General features: G+C 43.1%; 1 protein-coding gene across 1 annotated transcript; it reads right to left on the bottom strand.

The window, feature by feature from the left end:
• Positions 1–624: 624 nt before the first annotated feature.
• Positions 625–13,033, bottom strand: LOC138949653 (uncharacterized). The gene is made up of 7 exons (XM_070321444.1): positions 12,924–13,033; positions 11,169–11,230; positions 9,806–9,970; positions 7,849–7,964; positions 6,678–6,937; positions 6,275–6,326; positions 625–4,639 (listed from the first exon to the last, which is right to left on the bottom strand). Exons 2-7 carry the CDS (start codon positions 11,171–11,173, stop codon positions 4,278–4,280), a joined length of 960 nt encoding a protein of 319 aa, XP_070177545.1. The 5' UTR covers positions 11,174–11,230; positions 12,924–13,033; the 3' UTR covers positions 625–4,277.
• Positions 13,034–18,697: the final 5,664 nt, after the last annotated feature.

Below are 18,697 nucleotides of genomic sequence, written 5' to 3'. Positions count from 1 at the left end.
TGGTAAAAACTATTGTTTTGTCTGGAAATTGACAGCTGTAATAAAATGTTTAAATGATGTGTAACTAACAACAGAAGAGAAGGCCAATGATAAGATTGAGAAAACCAAACATGCATGATGTATTTTAATACTGGAACTTGAATAATTGTAATTGTGGTTATGTGTGAGATGATGCTTTGATAAGAATTGTCGTTTCGGTAATTACTGACTTTGCTTTTACTTTTTGTTTTCCCAGCCGAGCGGACTCTTGGTGGGATAGCGTGTTTATTACCGTGTTTATAGCGTGTTTCTTAGAGCGTGTTGTGTGTTGGTAGAGCACACACTAGTGTTGTGGCAACAGAACTTTTTCGTAGATTTGCCTCAAGCTACTTTGGATTTGAGTGCGGAGTATGTGTTTCCACCTTTTTCAGACTAAGTGTTGAAAGTGTTTATTGGAAAAGTAGCATTAGTCTGACGAACCTATTTTTAACTTTTATTTTAAATGCTTGGTGATTGTGTGCGTGAGTGTTATGCAATAAAAGAGGACAGAGAACGTCATTCAATGCATTCATCGAACTTTTATTGTTTGTGTATTCTCTCCCTCTCTCGCTTGTAATTGCCAACACCCGCATGCGCTCCACCACATGTGTGCGTGTTTTGTTGTGTGTGTGTTTTGTTGTGTGTGTGCGTGTGTTGTTGTGTGTGTGCGTGTGTTGTTGTGTGTGTGCGTGTTTTGTTGTTGTGTGTGTGCGTGTTTTGTTGTTGTGTGTGTGCGTGTTTTGTTGTTGTGTGTGTGGCGTGTTTTGTTGTTGATGAGGCCTCTGTGGAGGAAGGCGTGCCGCCGAAAGCAACTAATTTTAAGTGTTCACACACCCGCGGGCACACCCTGATCATAGCAGTCAAACCGACTGACACACACTCGCACAGGCATACCCTGATCATAGCAATCAAACCGACGGACACACACTCGCGCGCACACACGTACACACAAATACACACACTCATTAACACACACAATGCCGTGACACACACAGACACATTGTGCCATGACACACACAGACACATACCGTGCCGTGACACACACACACACTCGCACACACACTTCAGACGCTACATGATTTATGATATATGTAATGACAATAATTCCAATTGTTGTTACACTTTTACAAAGACAGCTTCGATCAGTACTTAACAAATTGAATGACAGACAGATGAACAGTTCAACTGGACATGGTTTTGTCTTTTCTTTCATGATCATTGTATCTCATTGCTGGGAAGTGAGGACACAGTGGCGCCCCCTTTTAACACTCGAGAAAATAAGGTCATAAAAAGGGAGTCTTAAAATAAAGGTAAATTTACACAGCTTATAAACAGAAAATCTGAAAGAGCGAGGTTTAAAAAAAAGGGAAGGGGGGGGGGGGGGGGGGGGGGTGGGGGTCTTAAATCGGGAGATCTTATAAAGAGACTTCCGCTGTAACTTCTTCCCAGTGGAAAGCTGGCAGCAACAACTCTCGCGTTTAACCCAGGTATCATCAGTCACCTCTGCTCCCAGCAGGATGACCGAGGTCTTTAAATCAACCTGCCACAGCAGTGACAGTAGAATGGGACACGGATACCTGAATCACCACAGCAGGTTGACTGGTGTTTCACCCAGCCTGGATTGGAGCCCCTGACAATTCAGTCCAGTGAGCTACTGGACCACCACCCTGTGGGCCAACAGTCCTGTCTTTGCCACACCTGCTCAAGGCAGATTGTGTTCAGTGGACACCCCCTTTTAAGACCCCCCCCCCCCCCCCCCCCAATTCAAGACGTCCTCCATTTTAAGACCTTTTCTCAGATTTTCTGTTCTTAACCTGTGTAAATTTACCTTCATTATAAGACTCCCTCCTTTTTAAGACCTGATTTTCTCAGATTCTTGAAGGTCTTAAAATGGAGGTTCCACTGTACTTTTTAGTGTAACCTTCACTGATGGCTCTCAGGGAGGCAGGCACCCACTCAACCATTTACTGCCCAATCATTTCTGTGTTTTTCATGTCACAACTAAGAGACTGTAACCTTCACTGATGGCTCTCAGGGAGGCAGGCACCCACTCAACCATTTACTGCCCAATCATTTCTGTGTTTTTCATGTCACAACTAAGAGACTGTACTATTCTTCACGGATGTCTATCCGAATATTGCGATCATGAATATGGTGCACAAACTTAATAAACACGCAAATAAAAGAGTGTAAGTGTCTGAAGCTCCAATACTTGTACACAATCCAAGCCATTCGTATGAATCACTGAAGGTTCCATAGGTCTCTGGCATTTATAGTGTTAGAGGCTGAAGCTGAAGACTGTCTGTCCAGTCTCTGCGTGTCCATTCTCCTCCCAACATCACCTTGACCTGTGCTCACATGACCTTCACCTTGACCAGTTCTCACATGACCTTCTCCGTGACCAGTTCTCACATGACCTGCACCGTGACCTTGGGACTGAACATCAAAGCCTAAGGTTGTGGAATTTGTTAAAGAGTTTGACGTGAAAATGGTGGAACTTGTCGCAATCGTCGAGATAAATGGAGTCATTTTTCTCACAGTGTCAGATGACAAGAGCGGAGAATTGGCTGAAACGTCTCAGGAATTTGATGCTAAGGATCTGGGGTCTATAAGGTTTGGTGTTGAGCTAATACACGTCATAGGAGATGTTTCGGAAGTTAATGATAACATAGCAGCAGAACTTGCACTCTCGGCTGAAGAATTAGTCTGGCTAACTTGAGGGAGAGCTGTCAAAGGCTGAATCTGAACGTCAGTCTCTTTGTCTAATTTATCGAATTCTTCATTCACCTGTGACGAAGCTCCAACGTGAACTTGTCGCGTAATTTCTTGCCGCACTTCACACAGCTCTGGCGTCGGAGACCGTAGTGCACAGTTCTCTTGTGCATGGTCATGGCGCTCTTTGCCAAGAAACCTTTGTCGCAGACGTCGCACTTGACTGCCTGCCGCACAACTTCGCCCGACGGGTTGTGATAGACCTGCTGGTGCTGTTTGAGGTAGTAGCTGTCGGTAAAGGTTTTGTGACAAAGGTCACAGCCGTAGTCTCGCCGCTTCATGTGAACGTTGCATTTGTGCCGCTGTACGCTTTGTCGTAGCGAAAAGGATTGGAAGCAGATATCGCACGCGTACTTGTTGGGTGTTTTTAAAGGTCTTTTGTGTGTCAGTGAGAGAGGATGTTCTTCTGGAACTGTTGGAAGGCGTTCCTTTGTTTTTTCTTTGTTGTCTAGTGTCTCTTTGTCTGTATGATCATTCTGTTTTCCCGGCCCGTCTAAACTCACCTCCTGCGAAAGTTCGCAATGTTTTTCATCAACTTCATCTTCAACGTACAGAACAATCTTCTTTTCTTTGTCGTCACACTTGTGAATGATTCGCTTGTGGCGCTTCTTGGACTTTGGCGAGGAGAAAGGCTTGTCGCAAATTTCACACATAAATGTCCCGTTTCTGAAGCCCTCCTTCCTCCGAGATACTGTAGAGAATGAGGGTGTTGCCCATAATTTGCCTGCCGCAGTCACATCAGACTTCTTATTGCTATCCGAGTCGCATACTTCCAGGGGTGAGTTTTTCCTCTCCAGTTTTTTTTATGCACTCTGGACTTAAGGTGTTTATCCAACACTTGTTTACTGGTAAAGGTTTTGCAGCACACACCACACGTAATGGCCGACTCCGGGGAATGTTTTCTCAAATGCAACTTCAGATATGTCGTGCTGGCAACAGCCTTCCCACACACCCAACACAGCACAGTTTTTGCCGGCACTCGCCGCTTCCCTGAATGGGACGCGAGATGTTTTTTTAACGGGTTCAGCCCGTGGTAACCTTTCCCGCAAAGCTCGCAGAAGTATCGATGATTTCTGTCGACCTCGTGGGTGTGTCTGTGACAGTTGAGAGCAAACCGGTCGACGAAGGACGCTCCGCAGGCCTCGCAGCTGTACGGTCGCTCATTGGTGTGAGTCACATAGACGTGCTGCTGGAGACGAGACTTTGACTGAAAGGTCGCGGGGCAAAGGTCGCAGACGAAGGGGCGCCAGTGGCAGTGGACGTAACGAATATGGCTGACCAGGCGATGGCGCTTGTCAAAAGATCGCCCACACACTTTGCAGATAAAGGCAATGTTGGCACAAAAATTAACCTGTGGCTGTTTCTGTGGAATGGGTAGGACTGTCTGCTGTCGTTTCTGTTGAGTGGAGAGGATTTTCTGCTGTTGCTGCTTCTCACGTTTCTGCTGGTCTTGTTGCTGCTCTGGTTTCTGTTGGGTGGAGAGGAATTTATGCTTTGGCTGCTGATGTTGTGGTTTCTGTTGAGGAGATTTTCTGATGCTGCTGCTGTTTCTGCCAAGACGATAAGCTTTTCTGATGCTGCTGTTTCTGGCGATGGATATGCTTGTGATCTTTTGCAGGAGGCTGTGTGTCCAAGTCTTCCACTCCGAGGTAGATGCAGGTAGATTGTGTGGCCGCTGTGGTGTGTTTAGTCTCTCTGTCTTCAGCCTCTGGCCATTGTGATGGTTCATTGGTCTGGTCGGCGCAGTTGTCGTCATCTCTGTTGTTGTCACTGATGCACGATTTCGTCGATTTCCTTCGTCCTCGTCCAGGTCTTTTCCCGGGTCTCGTCTGCCGCTTGCCTGCCTCTCCTAAAACAGGAAAATGACCTTGTGTTGGTTATCAAATAACCAAAGGGAAGTAAGCGCTCTATGTATATGACATGTGTAATGGAGTAAGCGAGAGTAAGACATAACCAATCTCCTGGCACCTGAGAGAATAACAAGCATTGAAATGAACAAGGGACTTTCATCCTCACAAAAGGATGATCGCCGCAAGTTCATATGTTCATCATTCTCCAAGGTACTCATGCTTACAGTCAGTCATACACAAGAACCAGCTTTTATTCCTGACCGGACATAGTCCTGAGATCAAGACATGTTTTTAAAAGAACAAATGACGGGCGAAATGGCGCAGTGGTAAGACGTTGTGAGTTCAAATCCCGGTCGCTGCCGCCTGGTGGGTTAAGAGTGGATATTTGTCCGATCTCCCAGGTCAACTTAGGTGCATGCAGACCTGCTAGTGACTTAACCCCCATCGTGTGTACATGCAAGCTCAAGACCAAGTGCGCACGGAAAAGATCCTGTAATCCATGTCGGAGTTCGGTGGGTTATGGAAACACGAAAATACCCAGCATGCCTACCCTGAGTGAAGCTGACTATGCTCTCAGAGTATAGTGTGGGGAACCCAATTGGGCAAACAAGCTCACACGTCAACAGAAATTTCTGGAACGCTGAAAAAGAGGAAGAAAAGAACAAACACACACATTGTTACACGGTCGCCTTGAAAGTATCTGTGAGAATCTTAAACACATGAGGCAGAGCGCTGTTAACACCCTATTCCACACAGACCACGCATCGCCACCAATTGATATATTTTAGGATTCGTAGTTGAATCGTAATCAGTTCGTGAAATTCTTAAATGGATTCATATATCAGGCATGGGAATTGTTATTACTTACACATTTTTAGCTTTTTTTTACATTTTTCAATTCCCATGCCTGATATATATTGGTAGTCAGTTCTTGCAATTCTTGAGCAATCGGGAATCTTTCTTTCTTTCTTTATTTGGTGTTTAACGTAGTTTTCAACCATTTAAGGTTATATCGCGACGGGGAAAGGGGGGAGATGGGATAGAGCCACTTGTCAATTGTTTCTTGTTCACAAAAGCACTAATCCAAAAGTTGCTATAGGGGCTTGCAACGTACTACAATATTATGACCTTACTGGGAGAATGCAAGTTTCCAGTACAAAGGACTTAACATTTCTTACATACTGCTTGACTAAAAATCTTTACAAAAATTGACTATATACAAGAAACACTTAACAAGGGTAAAAGGAGAAACAGAATCCGTTAGTCGCCTCTTACGACATGCTGGGGAGCATCGGGTAAATTCTTCCCCCTAACCCGTGGGGGGGGGGGGGGGGGGGGGGGGTGTACCGTTAGAGATCAAATAACCAAAGGGAAGTTTGGGTCCGTATAACTCTCGCTTACTCCATTACACATGTTGTATACATTTGGAGCGCTTACTTCCCTTTGGTTATTTGATCTCTTGACAGCGCTCATTCTTGTTTTCGTTAGCATGAAACTGCCTTCCCATGAAAGCTACCTGCTCCCTTCTGCCGCAGTCATTTTTTGTAACATGTTTGCTGACACTCGCTGTACTGTAATGTAGAAACATGATTTGTATGTTCATGTTTGCGTAACAAATTGTTGACTATTCCCACCTGCCTCACTGCAAGCACTCCCAGCTGCTCCGACTGCCTCAGACTCTTCCGTCTGAAAATAAAACAAGTTTGATGGTGCATTTCATGTGAATGAGCACGTGTACACACACACAGTGACACACACACACTGACACACACACAGTGACACACACGCACACAGTGACCCACCCACACACACACACATAGTGACACACATACAAAAAAAACCTCACACACATGTGCAAACACACACACACACCCTCACCCACCCACACACACACCCCACCCCCTACACACACACCCACACACACACTCAGTACTGTACTGCAGTGCAAGCCTTATTTCAAGACCTGATTTTCTCAGATTGTTTGAGGTCCTAAGAGAGAGGTTCCACTGTGCTGAGCGATCATTATCACAGACTCACCAGCTGACCAGCCTTATGGCTGTGGGCCACAGGCGTTGGCTCAAGACACTGCCCAGCACTGTGACTGGTCTCGGGGGACGCAGACTTGACGCTGGTCACAGCACACTGATTCCATTCGCCATCAGTGTCACCGGCCCCTGGCGGTGAGGAGGGGGAGGAGAAGGCGATGACATTTCGGTGAATGTCTTTTGACATGTCTTCAGCTTGAGCAGTCAACATAGCTGGACATCTCCCCTTTGCTGATGTATGGCCGTCAGACCCTGAAATAGAGATACATGGACATGTTAAACACCAAATCTTCTCTTTCTTCTTTGTTCATGGGCTGAAACTCCCACGTTCACTCATGTTTTTGCATGAGTGGGTTTTTACATGTATGACCATTTTTACCCCCCCTATTCAGGCAGCATACGCCGATTTCGGGGGAAGCATGCTGGGTATTTTCGTGTTTCTATAACCCACCGAACTCTGACATAGATTACAGGATCTTTTCCGTGCGCACTTAGTCTTGTGCTTGCAAGTACACACGAAGGGAGGTAAGGCACTAGCAGGTCTGCACATAAGTCGATACATTTTTTTAAAAATGATTTAGAAAGCAGGAAGATTAATTGTAATATCCATTAGAGAATGGCTGCAGTGATACTTTTCACGATTGAATAAACTTTGAACTGTTTTCTGATCTATATCCTGACCGGGACACAGAGCAAGAAGCAAATGAGTACCAAGACTCACAAGAAAGAAGTAACTGTTGCATACTTGTGATGGTTTGTTTAACACTTTCTACCCCACCTATGTTGACCACGTTTTTTTTAAGCCCAGACCAGCTGTGCTGCAGCAGGTCACTCAGAATTGTAGTAACTGTGTAGTAACTGTGCATCAACACGCTGGAATGCAGGTGTTAGATAGACGTTACAGGAAGCGACTGAAGCTAACAGTCTGAGCGGATATATCGTACCTGGTCAGATAGACAATATGAGTGGGAGACAATGAGTTAATTAAGACCTCCAAAAATCTGAAAAAATTAGGTCTTTAAAAGGAGGGAGTCTTAAAATGGGGGTCCATTTGCAGAGGTCATGAACAGAATGTCTGAGAAAACAGGGTCTTAAAATGGAGGAAGTCTTAAATTGGGGGGTCTTATACCAGGGGTTCCACTGCAGTAGCACACCGTTCTGACCTGGAATGGAGGACTGTGAGCGTCTGGTTTTGCAAGCATCACACACTGGGCTGAGCGGGCTGCGGCAGAAGACGCACGCAACCTGGCCCTCGTCTTTTTCCTTGGTAGCCAGGTACCTGCACAAATACATTTTTTCATTTCATTTTTATTTTCATTACTTTGTCCCATCACTGGGAAATGCGGGTCGCTTCCTCCCAGTGGAAAGCTAGCAGCAACAGAGTCGCGCTTAACACAGGTATATGCGTGTTAAGGTGTAATCAGCCTCCTGCACTTATGGCAGAATGACTGAGGTTGTTTACGTGACACAGTGGTGACACGGGGGTGGAACAAGGATACCGTCTGTGAGTCTGCATATAAAGTTGACCCGTGTCCGCCCCGGTCCGGATTCAAGCCTGCCACCCTAGGATCACAAGTCCAGTGCTCTACCAACTGAGCTACCGGGCCCCGGCATATCGCATTACACTCAGTAATAGCAGCATAACGAGTCAAATAAACAAAACAAACTGATAAATAAATTAATCAACAAATCAACAACAAAATTATAATAAGATAAAGACATGTTAATTGATTAAAAGACCCACAACGATGTGCTTTGCAACCTCAAAAAAAAAAAAGAAAAACGCTTGAAGTTGAAGCCAAAAAAAAGATATCAACAGACAATTTCATAAATGAAATAAAGATATGGGTAACAGCAAGGCATCCAGGTGCATTAAACTGTCAGGCATTCAGAACCAGACAGATTGGAGTAGAGATCTATTCTGAGCCATACCAAACAGTCAAAGTGTGTATTCATAACTGCAAATGATCAATGGTGTCTAATTCTTGCGTAGCTAGCCATCAAACCGTTTCATATGTCACTCTCACTTCCTAGCTCCACAAGCGGCTAGCCGCAAGCATTTCAGGCCAATCAGAAACACTCGTCTGATCACACACCTCGCTCTGGTCCTCTCTCTCCTATTACAAATTAGTGTTGGCGTTACTCGTCTTCAACAGCTTTTCAGGAGAAGGACAAAACTGATTATTTTTATCATGAAATAGTGTTTATATTCATTCCTGGTATGGATAGAATTATAAAAGAATGTTAAATCTAGTATTGTCAATCATATTTAAGAGAATATTTCTCATAGAGAATATCATTTACTTAGTCTAATTATAAAGCACAAAAACATCAAAATTGCCAAGGATCAAGTTACGCCAAAATTCCAAGGCGACTTCAAATTGTCAGCAATAATTAAACCATAATTTGACCAATAAGTTCCAAAAAATGAAACAGGTTCCCTCCCCTACTTGCAGCCGTGGTCTTGAGAATCAAACCCCGGATTATCCTCCCGAGATGCCCCATCTTAGAAAGTGTGTGGCCAACTGCAGTCCCCCTTCGCTGCCAGCTGTACGGAGAAAAGGAGGACCTGAAGAATACGGTATCATTTGTCTCGCTGCCAGCTGTACGGAGGAAAGGAGGACCTGGAGAAGACGGTATCATTTTTGTCTCGCTGCCAGCTGTACGGAGGAAAGGAGGACCTGGAGAAGACGGTATCATTTTTGTCTCGCTGCCAGCTGTACGGAGGAAAGGAGGACCTGGAGAAGACAGTAACATTTGTCTCGCTGTCTGGTCTAACAGTAGGGAAGGCCAAATCGGTCGCCCGATTGCCAGGGGCGCGTAAAACATCCGCTGGGCTAGTAGAAACCGCCTGGCAACTCGCCCGGCTGGCCAATACAAATTCTGGTCAAATACAACACTTCTGGTTGTACTATCTAGTTTCAAAGTGTTAATAAACGCTGCGGATGCAGCAACTGTGATATGTACCGGGCCAGCAAAATGTCTTTGATGCAGTGATTGTTTTGAAGTTATTCCCCCAGCTGGCGAGTTTAAATTTTGAGATTTGGCCATCCCTGTAACAGTATAGACATGTGATCGAGAAAAAGAAGAATCTGTTTTCTTGAGGAAATAATGACTCACATGTGGACAAGAAACTTGCAGATGTCAGCGTCCTGTGCGAGGCCTTCCATGGTGCCAACACAGCACCACTGTTGGTGTGTTTTCTTGTCCAGAAAAATAGCCTCCGTTTTACCATCACTCATATCGGTTTCAGCACCTGATGTGGCTTCCATAGTCTTGGTCATTCTGGGTTAAAAAAAAAAAGTATACCAAGTGAAAATTAATTATAAGGTACAGTTAATTCTTCTTAGAGGGAGGGAGGGAGAGAGAGAGCGAGAGAGAGAGAGAGAGAGAGAGAGAGAGAGAGAGAGAGAGAGAGAGAGAGAGAGAGAGAGAGAGAGAGAGAGAGAGAGAGAGAGAGAATGACAATTCTTTATTTAACGAGGGTAGTAGATTAAAGAATGGCTCGGGAGCCGGCAAGCCCCCAGACTCAAGCACCGGCAGGACACCAGTACTTCACAAATGCACTGCTAGTTTCCCCTAACCTGGAAGGTATCTCTCCTTAGCTGAGTTGTAATCATAGCTGTGCTGTGGTTTGTGAGGTCGTTGGTTCGAGCCTTGCCATGTAACTATTTTAATTTTATTTGTTTTAACTTTTTTTTCTTCTTCTTAACTCTTTTATCTTTTATTTTGCTCTATTCTCCTTTATTCCAAATACATCAAGTCCTTGCCTTAAAGAGGGACAAACTAAAAAACAAACAAAAAACATAAGAACACATTAATTATACATGTATCATATGTACATAATTATGTAAAGAGAGAGGTGAGGTGGATATAGAGACAGAAACACTGACAGCATTTAGACACGGTACTACTTGTCTCCGAAAAAAAACCAAAACCTAAAAAAAAAACACACCAAAAACCTCATCAGAAATAAGAAAATGTGTCCTTAGATCGCGTTTTGTTACATAATTGTTTGCAATCATGACTTATATTTGGAACTTTCACAGTTCATGGCTTTATTTTCGTGTTTGTGCGAGGATTTACGAAGGAGCGGAAGCACTAATCACATGACGTCATCAATAATTATCAGAATGGGTGCATGTTACCATGTAGCATGAATCAGGCTTACTTTTCACAGGCATGTCCAATACTTCATTTTGAAGATAGATTTAGTTAGTCTAGATGGTGTTTTTAGGGGTTTTCGGAGGTTTTCGGAGACAAGTAGTACCCTTTAGACACAGACAGCCTTTAGACACAGACAGCCTTTAGACAGGCAAACCGACCGAAAGACAATTCGACAAACAACAGAGAGCATTTATCAATATCAATGTAAGCCTGAACAGGTGGAAAAGCACACATAAGACAATGGTGGCAGCAAATAAGCTAATCGTGAACTTTGTTTACATAGAATTCCTAACACTCAGCGTACAGTTTTACTAACCGCATGGATAGAGCCGTTTCTGCCAGTACCACTGTTTCCACTCAAGCAGGTCTGCACAGTTCCTGAAGATGAAGGCCATAAGAAATCAGTAGTAATATATATGTAAAATTAATCTATCACTCTTACTCCATATTGTTCGTCCTGTTTGTATTGTTTCGTAGGGGCCCAGCACTGGGTGGTAGGCTAGCCCCACAGCCCAGCGCCTGAAACTGCATGGGCGCCAGGGCAGGGATTAGCTTGGGCGTCGGTCATCTGCCATGTTAAATTTGGAAAAGATCGACACACATGGGTCTCAATCCGTCAATTGATCTGATAGACATGCAGCAGAGTTAGTCAGCTCGTCTTATTTTGGCGAAAATCGTGATCGAAAGGACTCGCAGCAAGACTGGGAGCGCCGCAAGACTTAGCGAGCAGACGAAAGTTGGAGTATTTTAAAAACTGGGATTGGCTACTTTGATTCGCTCGCCGATCCTATGTTTACCTCGGCTAAGCGCGCTATTTCCGCTGACAAAGAAAACAAAATGTCTCGCCGTCCACTTCCAGTGCCGAAAAAAAAAAGTTGTTGCCAGGACAGAAGTGGATTTCTAGTCAAATTGAAATTTACTTTTCAAATTATGTGCCAATCTAACCCTGAACTGCCATTCTGGTCAAGTTAAATGTACTATTACAGTGTGCCAATGTAACCCCAGAAGTTCCATTCTAGTCAATGTGCCAATCTAGTGAGTGTGTGAGAGAGGATTAAAGACTGACAATTAGCCTGTGGAGTTGATAAAAAAAATGTTTTTCTGTACATCAAGTTGTTTTGATAACTTTTCTGTTTGTTATTGTATCCTCAGACCTTTTATTCACCTTCATGTAAGACCATTGGCATTGGAAAATAAAGAATTGAATTGAATTGTCCTCTCCTATATTGTACATGTATTGTAATCAACTTTGAGAAGTTTCTCCTCACTGCCGTAATGCACAATTGAGGCAGTCCCGTGGCGGAAGGAAAGGGTTTTTTCTTGACTGATTGATGCATGGCTGAGTCAGTCAATGGACCTCTAGTGGAAAAAACCCAAGCCGAGACACTTGGGGCTAGCGGCAGGACGCAGCCAGGCTGTGATTGGCTAGTTATTAGGACGATGGGTATTTCCGCTTCAGGTTTATCGGATCTAAACACTACCATGGATGTGTGTGTGAGTAGGTCGGCTGATTCATAAATAAAATCCACACTAAAATGCTTCGCGATGAAATAAAGGATGCACTTTTATGGGTTAGGGTTCGGGTCAACCGGAAAATACTTCATAATGACCATGCAGCTAATCACAGCCTAGCTGCGTCCTGCCGCTAGCTTCACGTAGCCAACCCCTGCCAGGGCAAATCGCGAAAAGCGATAGCTTGCCTACCAACCCACCCATGTTGTTATTTTCATAGGTACACTATCCCGTTTATCTTTCACTCTGGAAAAATTAGGCGCAACAACCAAATGAGGATAGTTGCCTTGTACAGGGATTTCCTCAGAATTTGAAGAAGAAAAAGGCCTATCGATTTTCTGGTATCAAACCACAGGCGGAAGGTATCGTCCACTGGACTACTACTATCACAGAAGTAGTCTTTCTGTGATAGTTATAGTAGTAGTAGTCCAGTGGACGATACCTTCCGCCTGTGATCAAACCTCAACTCACTCAATCAGCTGATGCAAAAAGTAACCAATACACAGCAAAATGATAGCATTATCTAATACACTCGAAGCAATAACATAACGATACACACCTTATGAACAGTTTTGATCTAAAACAGCAAAGTAGTGGAGCAGTCTTCGTGATTCATCGGTTGATGAACCAGACGAAAATAATTCAAGTTGATGGAGTTTGCTCCCATGATATAAGCTCTTCACCAGAAAATCTACTTAATTTTGTGTCTTTTTACCAAGATGTCTTGAAATACATAATCAGCGTAGTTGTAGTCGGTGTTGAGTCACATCTTTCACTTTCAAAAATGTCTGAGCCTCCCAAAAAGCGTGTGCAATAAAAACATGTTCTATAAACAACAGAAATGAGCACACACTCAGGCACTGGGTCTGTTCAGTATTTGTCAATACATTATTTGTTTTGTGTTTATTCCTTTCTCATTTGGCAGTTTTGTGCAAAACGACGTTACGGAGGAAATCATTGGCTCCGCTTGATTGGGATTCAAAGTGGGCGACCGGGCGATCGCCCGCCACGTGACGCGGGCGATCTGATCTAAAGTACCAATCAAGCGCAATCGGGCCATAAACATGGCTGCCAATTTGTTGCTGTTGTGATCTTGTCATTTGACAAGTCATCTGCATGGAATCGTCATCGATTCACATTCAACTTCACTTGAAATTACTTCAATGAATCCTATCTAAGCCCCAAAACACACTTTAAACAATCACGAGTACTTAGATTCAACCCAATAATTAAGCACAGAAGCGTGAACACGGCCTGAAGGTACAACTTTCTCTTCAGAAGTAAAAGATTCACTTACTTTCCACCCGTGGCGGCCATTTTGATATCGCATCAGCCGATGTGTTTTGGTCGGGCGAGGCGGGCTAGCCCGCCGGCTTAAGCCGGTTCATGACCCGATTGTACTTGATTGAAAATACTTCACCCGGGCGCACCCGGGCGATCGCCCGGATTCCAATCAAGCGGAGCCTTTGTTACGACTATCGATCTGATTGCTAGTTTAGGCATGGTGTCTGAAAAGCTTGTAAATCGAAAAATTGCTAAACTGTTGTGTTGAAGCTAGGTTGGTTTAAATGAGTATTTTGATATGCTTTAGTGTGTTAAATTCATAGCTTAGAATTCAGTGGCATTCTTTACTTATTTTTGATACAAGCCAAAGAACATTATTTTGTCGTGAAATTAATTGACGGATTGAGCTCCAAACTTTAGCATAATTGATTAATTTGGTTGTTTGATCGATGAAAATGACGCCAGAAAGCTTACGGTTTCAACCAAGCGACATCATATACACGACAGAGAACTTTATATATCCCCTGTCGGAATTCACGGATAATCATAATTCCGTCTTTGAGTTTGATGCATGCAAACGAAATGCATTTGTACACAAAGATACAGTTCATTCCGTGACATCAAAGGGGTCTAAAATGAACGGTTATACTTACAAGTGCAGGTTCTGCAAATTTTGAGGCTTAGTCTAGATGCCTCTGAATTCTGAGCTATGAATTTAACACTAAAGTGCAAGATTACCGCTAATTGCTATTGTGGGATGTTGACTTGTGTGTTTTGGAAAATATGATATGTAGCTGTACTAGCTCTAAGTGTTCCAAAGTGGTGTCAAAAACGCCGGATTGTATACAGGACTCTGACCCCTGTATACTACTATACACTCCGAATGCGTATAGCCAGTGCAAAACAATGAAAAAATTTGATGCTCCACGGACTTTAATTATAATATAATGTAGATTTCATTCTCTAAGTGTACATCAAAGACCAGACAACCACATCAACATGCAGATTGTCATTCTGGCGACGCCATTCATTGTCGATTCATTGTACACATATCAAAGTACGCTTGGGACATACACAAACAAAAATCAAACAGTAACACACACAAAAACTTTTGCTCCACGGCAGTTTGGAACACACTTTGTGACCCAGAAGTGGTTGTATACTATGTAAATGTACATTATTTGCCAACCCTCGACACTCCGAAAAAGAGATAGCGGAAGTCAATACATCATATTGTTTTATTCATTGGCTGATTCCTAATGACTAGTTTGGGGGGCATTTCATTGACAAAAGAGTTGTAACAGAGCTTTTCATTGTCGGAGTGTATACAGACCTAGCAATCCTGTAAACACTCGGAGTGCGTATAGCTTTTGCCTTGTTTCACCTGTTTATTGCTGATTTCTGCATACAATGATTACGTTGCATATAGTGATATACAGTAGTCCCTTCCATTTCCGGCCCTTTCGTGGGCGTGAACCTACCCGGAGCGGCCAGCTTTCCCATGACTAATGAGTTTTCCTTCTATAATTGACTCTTAATGGCCGTTAACCTGTCTGACGCGGTCAACGGTCACTGATTTTTGCCCTAAGGTGCCCCTCTTACTCGACAGGAGCGGCCACTTAACGGCCACTTGTCACTTTCGCGGGCGAGCGACTGTGGTGTGTGTGTGTGTGTGTGTGTTGTGTGCACAGACGGCACAGCACGAGCAGACGACATGAATACTTACGCATGCGCAAATTGTAAATACAGACATGCGCATACATGTACATTTACGGCAGTCACTTCCGGATCGATCACAGCTGATGTGAGTTTGAAACACTTGTTTATCTGACACTCAAATACATATATAATAATCCAAACAACACACATAGAAACATACGAAACAATAGCTTAGCCAGGACGATCGAGTTAAACACGCAAATAATTAAGATGTATAAACGAAAGCAAAACTAACAGAGACAATGAATCGGCGACTCGTGGATGATCGCTTTCTTTTCTTCATGAAAACTTGATCGTGTTTTTTTTGGTTTTTTGGAGGAGCAGGGGGCCTGTAATGAACGGCCACCTGATATTTGCGGTCACCTTTGCAATGACTAATGGGTGACCGGATATGGCAGGTACTACTGTATACTGAGGGGCGCGTGCCATGTTTGTAGTTTGTGAAAAGCAAACACTTTTGAAAGACAAGACCACGACTTTTTTCCCTTGAAAAATTGAAAATGGCTGTTCAGATGTTCCTGTGGCGGCTGTGCTATTTTGGTGGTTGTGATGTCATGTGGGAAGAATTACCATAACGACCAGCTGCCATAGATTTTTTTTTTGTACTGCAAGTGCAAGCAGAATAACCATTGCACCATTTGATCCTCGTTTTCTTCAAATACATGTACCACATTTTTTGTTCTTTTTCTACAGTAACGCCGTGAACAGTGGGGAACCATCAAGGCCTTCACTAGTGACCAGGTACATGCAGAAGCTTCTCACTGCAGCATGGAGGAAGGAGACACAGCAATTCTGTCTGACATCAAGATAGAGATTGATGTTGCAGAAGAGACACCGCAGTACTGGCACATGACGGAACCAGAGCCATACGGTAAGGTTAACCAAACCTCTCTAACACTAAAACAACAAATGCAACATCCTCAATATATACAATGTGCCTTGCTGAACAAATGCTAGCTTTTAATTGTTAAAGTGACATCTTTTAGGTGTGTTACTGTTAGTGTTAACAAAACCTATGCAGACCTGTTTACCAGTACGATTTGGGCGTATTTTGTACGCCAAATTATTATCAATACGCAAATACGCGACACACGCACAAAATACGCCTAAGAAAAAGTCTAGAATACATATTCCGGTGTTGGTGTGCTGATTACGGAATGGTACCACTGATACCGGTTTCAGTCGAAGGGAGATAACTATGACAGCGAGTCTTCAGCTGTGGAAACCTTGTTCAGTTGTTGGCACGTGCGATCGTCTGGACAATCGTGGCAAAATGAAGCGGAAAAATGTGCCAGTTTCGGATGACTGTACCAAGTCTAAACAGAAGCAGCAGATTTTCTTGGAGAAATATAAGAAAGAGCCAGGAATTGTGGAGTCTACTATGGGAAAAAGTCATGCACACCGCAAGTATTGTAAATCAGATTTCTCCGTTGCCCATGCTGGGAAATATGACATCAAACGACACTGCAGTTCTAAAACTCACCTGGACAAGGTTGCTGCAAAGAAATCCGCTGAAAGCTGCCAAGGAATTATGAAGTTCATTCCCGCAAAGCAAATCCAGCCAGAAGAAAAGTCTGTAGTCCGCGCTGAAGCAATGTTTTCTGAGATGATTGTAAAAATGAACTTGCCACTGTCAACCGCAGATGTTATTTCACGAACTTCATCTTTTCATTATCAATCTGTTTGGAAGACACTGGTTATAATGCTATAAACTAACAGGTAAATAATATTGTTTTATTCCTGTTGTATTGGAAGGAGTTAAATTCTGAAGGTGTTCACAAGACATGCTATTCTTACACAAACACGTTTGCACCCACGCGTACATTTTCCCTACCCCATATAGCTTTGCTTGCAAAGTACACCAACTTTTTTAAAAATACACTCAACTTTTTGGGAAAGTACTCTTGCCTTGGGTTTAGGGTAAACAGGTCTGCCTATGGAAAGAGAATTGTGTCTTTTGAAGAAAAAGCAGAGAGAGCAAGCTTGTAGACAAAGTAGTTTACGGTAAGTGAAGCTTTGTATACAGCAGTACATCGCTGAGAAAACAAAATATGCCTTTGTGTGCAGCTCATTGTAAATGTAACATCGATAAGGCAGTTTAGGCCTAAAAAAAAAATAGGTGTGGTTACGGTAACCCGACCTAGCCTATTTTTATGGGCCGACCCTATAACTTTTTATTACATTTGTCACAAAAAAAACCACCAAGAAAACAAGTGCAGAAAACGCAATGAAAGCGAAAGCGCCCGAGTCGCACACTTATTTCCCTGTCAAGTAAGTTTAATTTGTACACATTAGAAAAAAAAGTGAAAAAAAAAAAAGTGATTGCCTACCTTCCTACCCTATTTTGTTTGGCTATGTTACCGTAACCACACCTATTTCTTTTTTGGCCTTATGTTGAAACATACGATCGACTGAATTATAAGTCAATAGGCCAATAATTCCCCTGCCATATTCAGCAAACAGATTGCTTTTGTAAGACGTAGTGGATATACAGTAGAACAGATTGCTTTTATAAGACGTAGTGGATATACAGTAGAACAGATTGCTTTTACGAGGTATGATCCAAACAAAATGATCAAACCGCGAGTATACAAGTCTCAGGCCACTGATCATAAAAAGTAATATATCATTTGAAAGACCAAACATTTAACTGGTATACCTCCAAAAGACGTCATTTGGTTACTACGTGATAAATGACGAGGTTTTAAAATACGTCACTTTTGGGTTGTGCTTCAAAACGGGGTCTTTTGTCAAGCACCATGAAAATCTTCACTTCTTTGAAGAGTGTAGCTGGGTAATGGTAAAACGAAAATGTCTACAAAGCTGAAGAATGTTACATAAATCAAAGCTGTTCCATATTCGACAATCTGACAAAAGAAAAGGGAATTTAAAACTGGGGAAAAGGGGAATAACTCTGACAAGCCAAAAAGACTTCCGAAGAGTGCTTTAAATGAGAATAATGTAGCTGCTGTGTCAAACTTGAAGAACTAAGATTAAAAAGTGTCCATGCGGGTATAAAGAGCAAAACATCAACTTTCATATGGAACAATCCAGAGAGTTCTACTCAATGATCTTCCGCTTCAAAAGCTTGCCGCAAAATGGGTGCCTCATTAGCTGACAGGGGAACGGAAGGAGCATCAGGGTCCTCTCGCACGCGATCTGCTCAACTGTTGTGAACCCAGTAGACCCAAATTTGTTATTACTGCAATCACTGATTATGAGACTTTGGTTTCCTTCTACTTTAGTGCCAGAAAACACAGAAACAAAGCGTGTCTAGACCAAAATGACGAGATACATCAAATTTGTAAGCGATGTTTTTAAAGCAGAAAC

Source organism: Littorina saxatilis, linkage group LG16 (genome assembly GCF_037325665.1).
Source record: "Littorina saxatilis isolate snail1 linkage group LG16, US_GU_Lsax_2.0, whole genome shotgun sequence".
In the NCBI taxonomy this organism is placed as follows: domain Eukaryota; kingdom Metazoa; phylum Mollusca; class Gastropoda; order Littorinimorpha; family Littorinidae; genus Littorina; species Littorina saxatilis.
The sequence above is the reverse complement of the archived record's forward strand: the minus strand, read 5'-3'. Positions and strand labels throughout refer to the sequence as shown.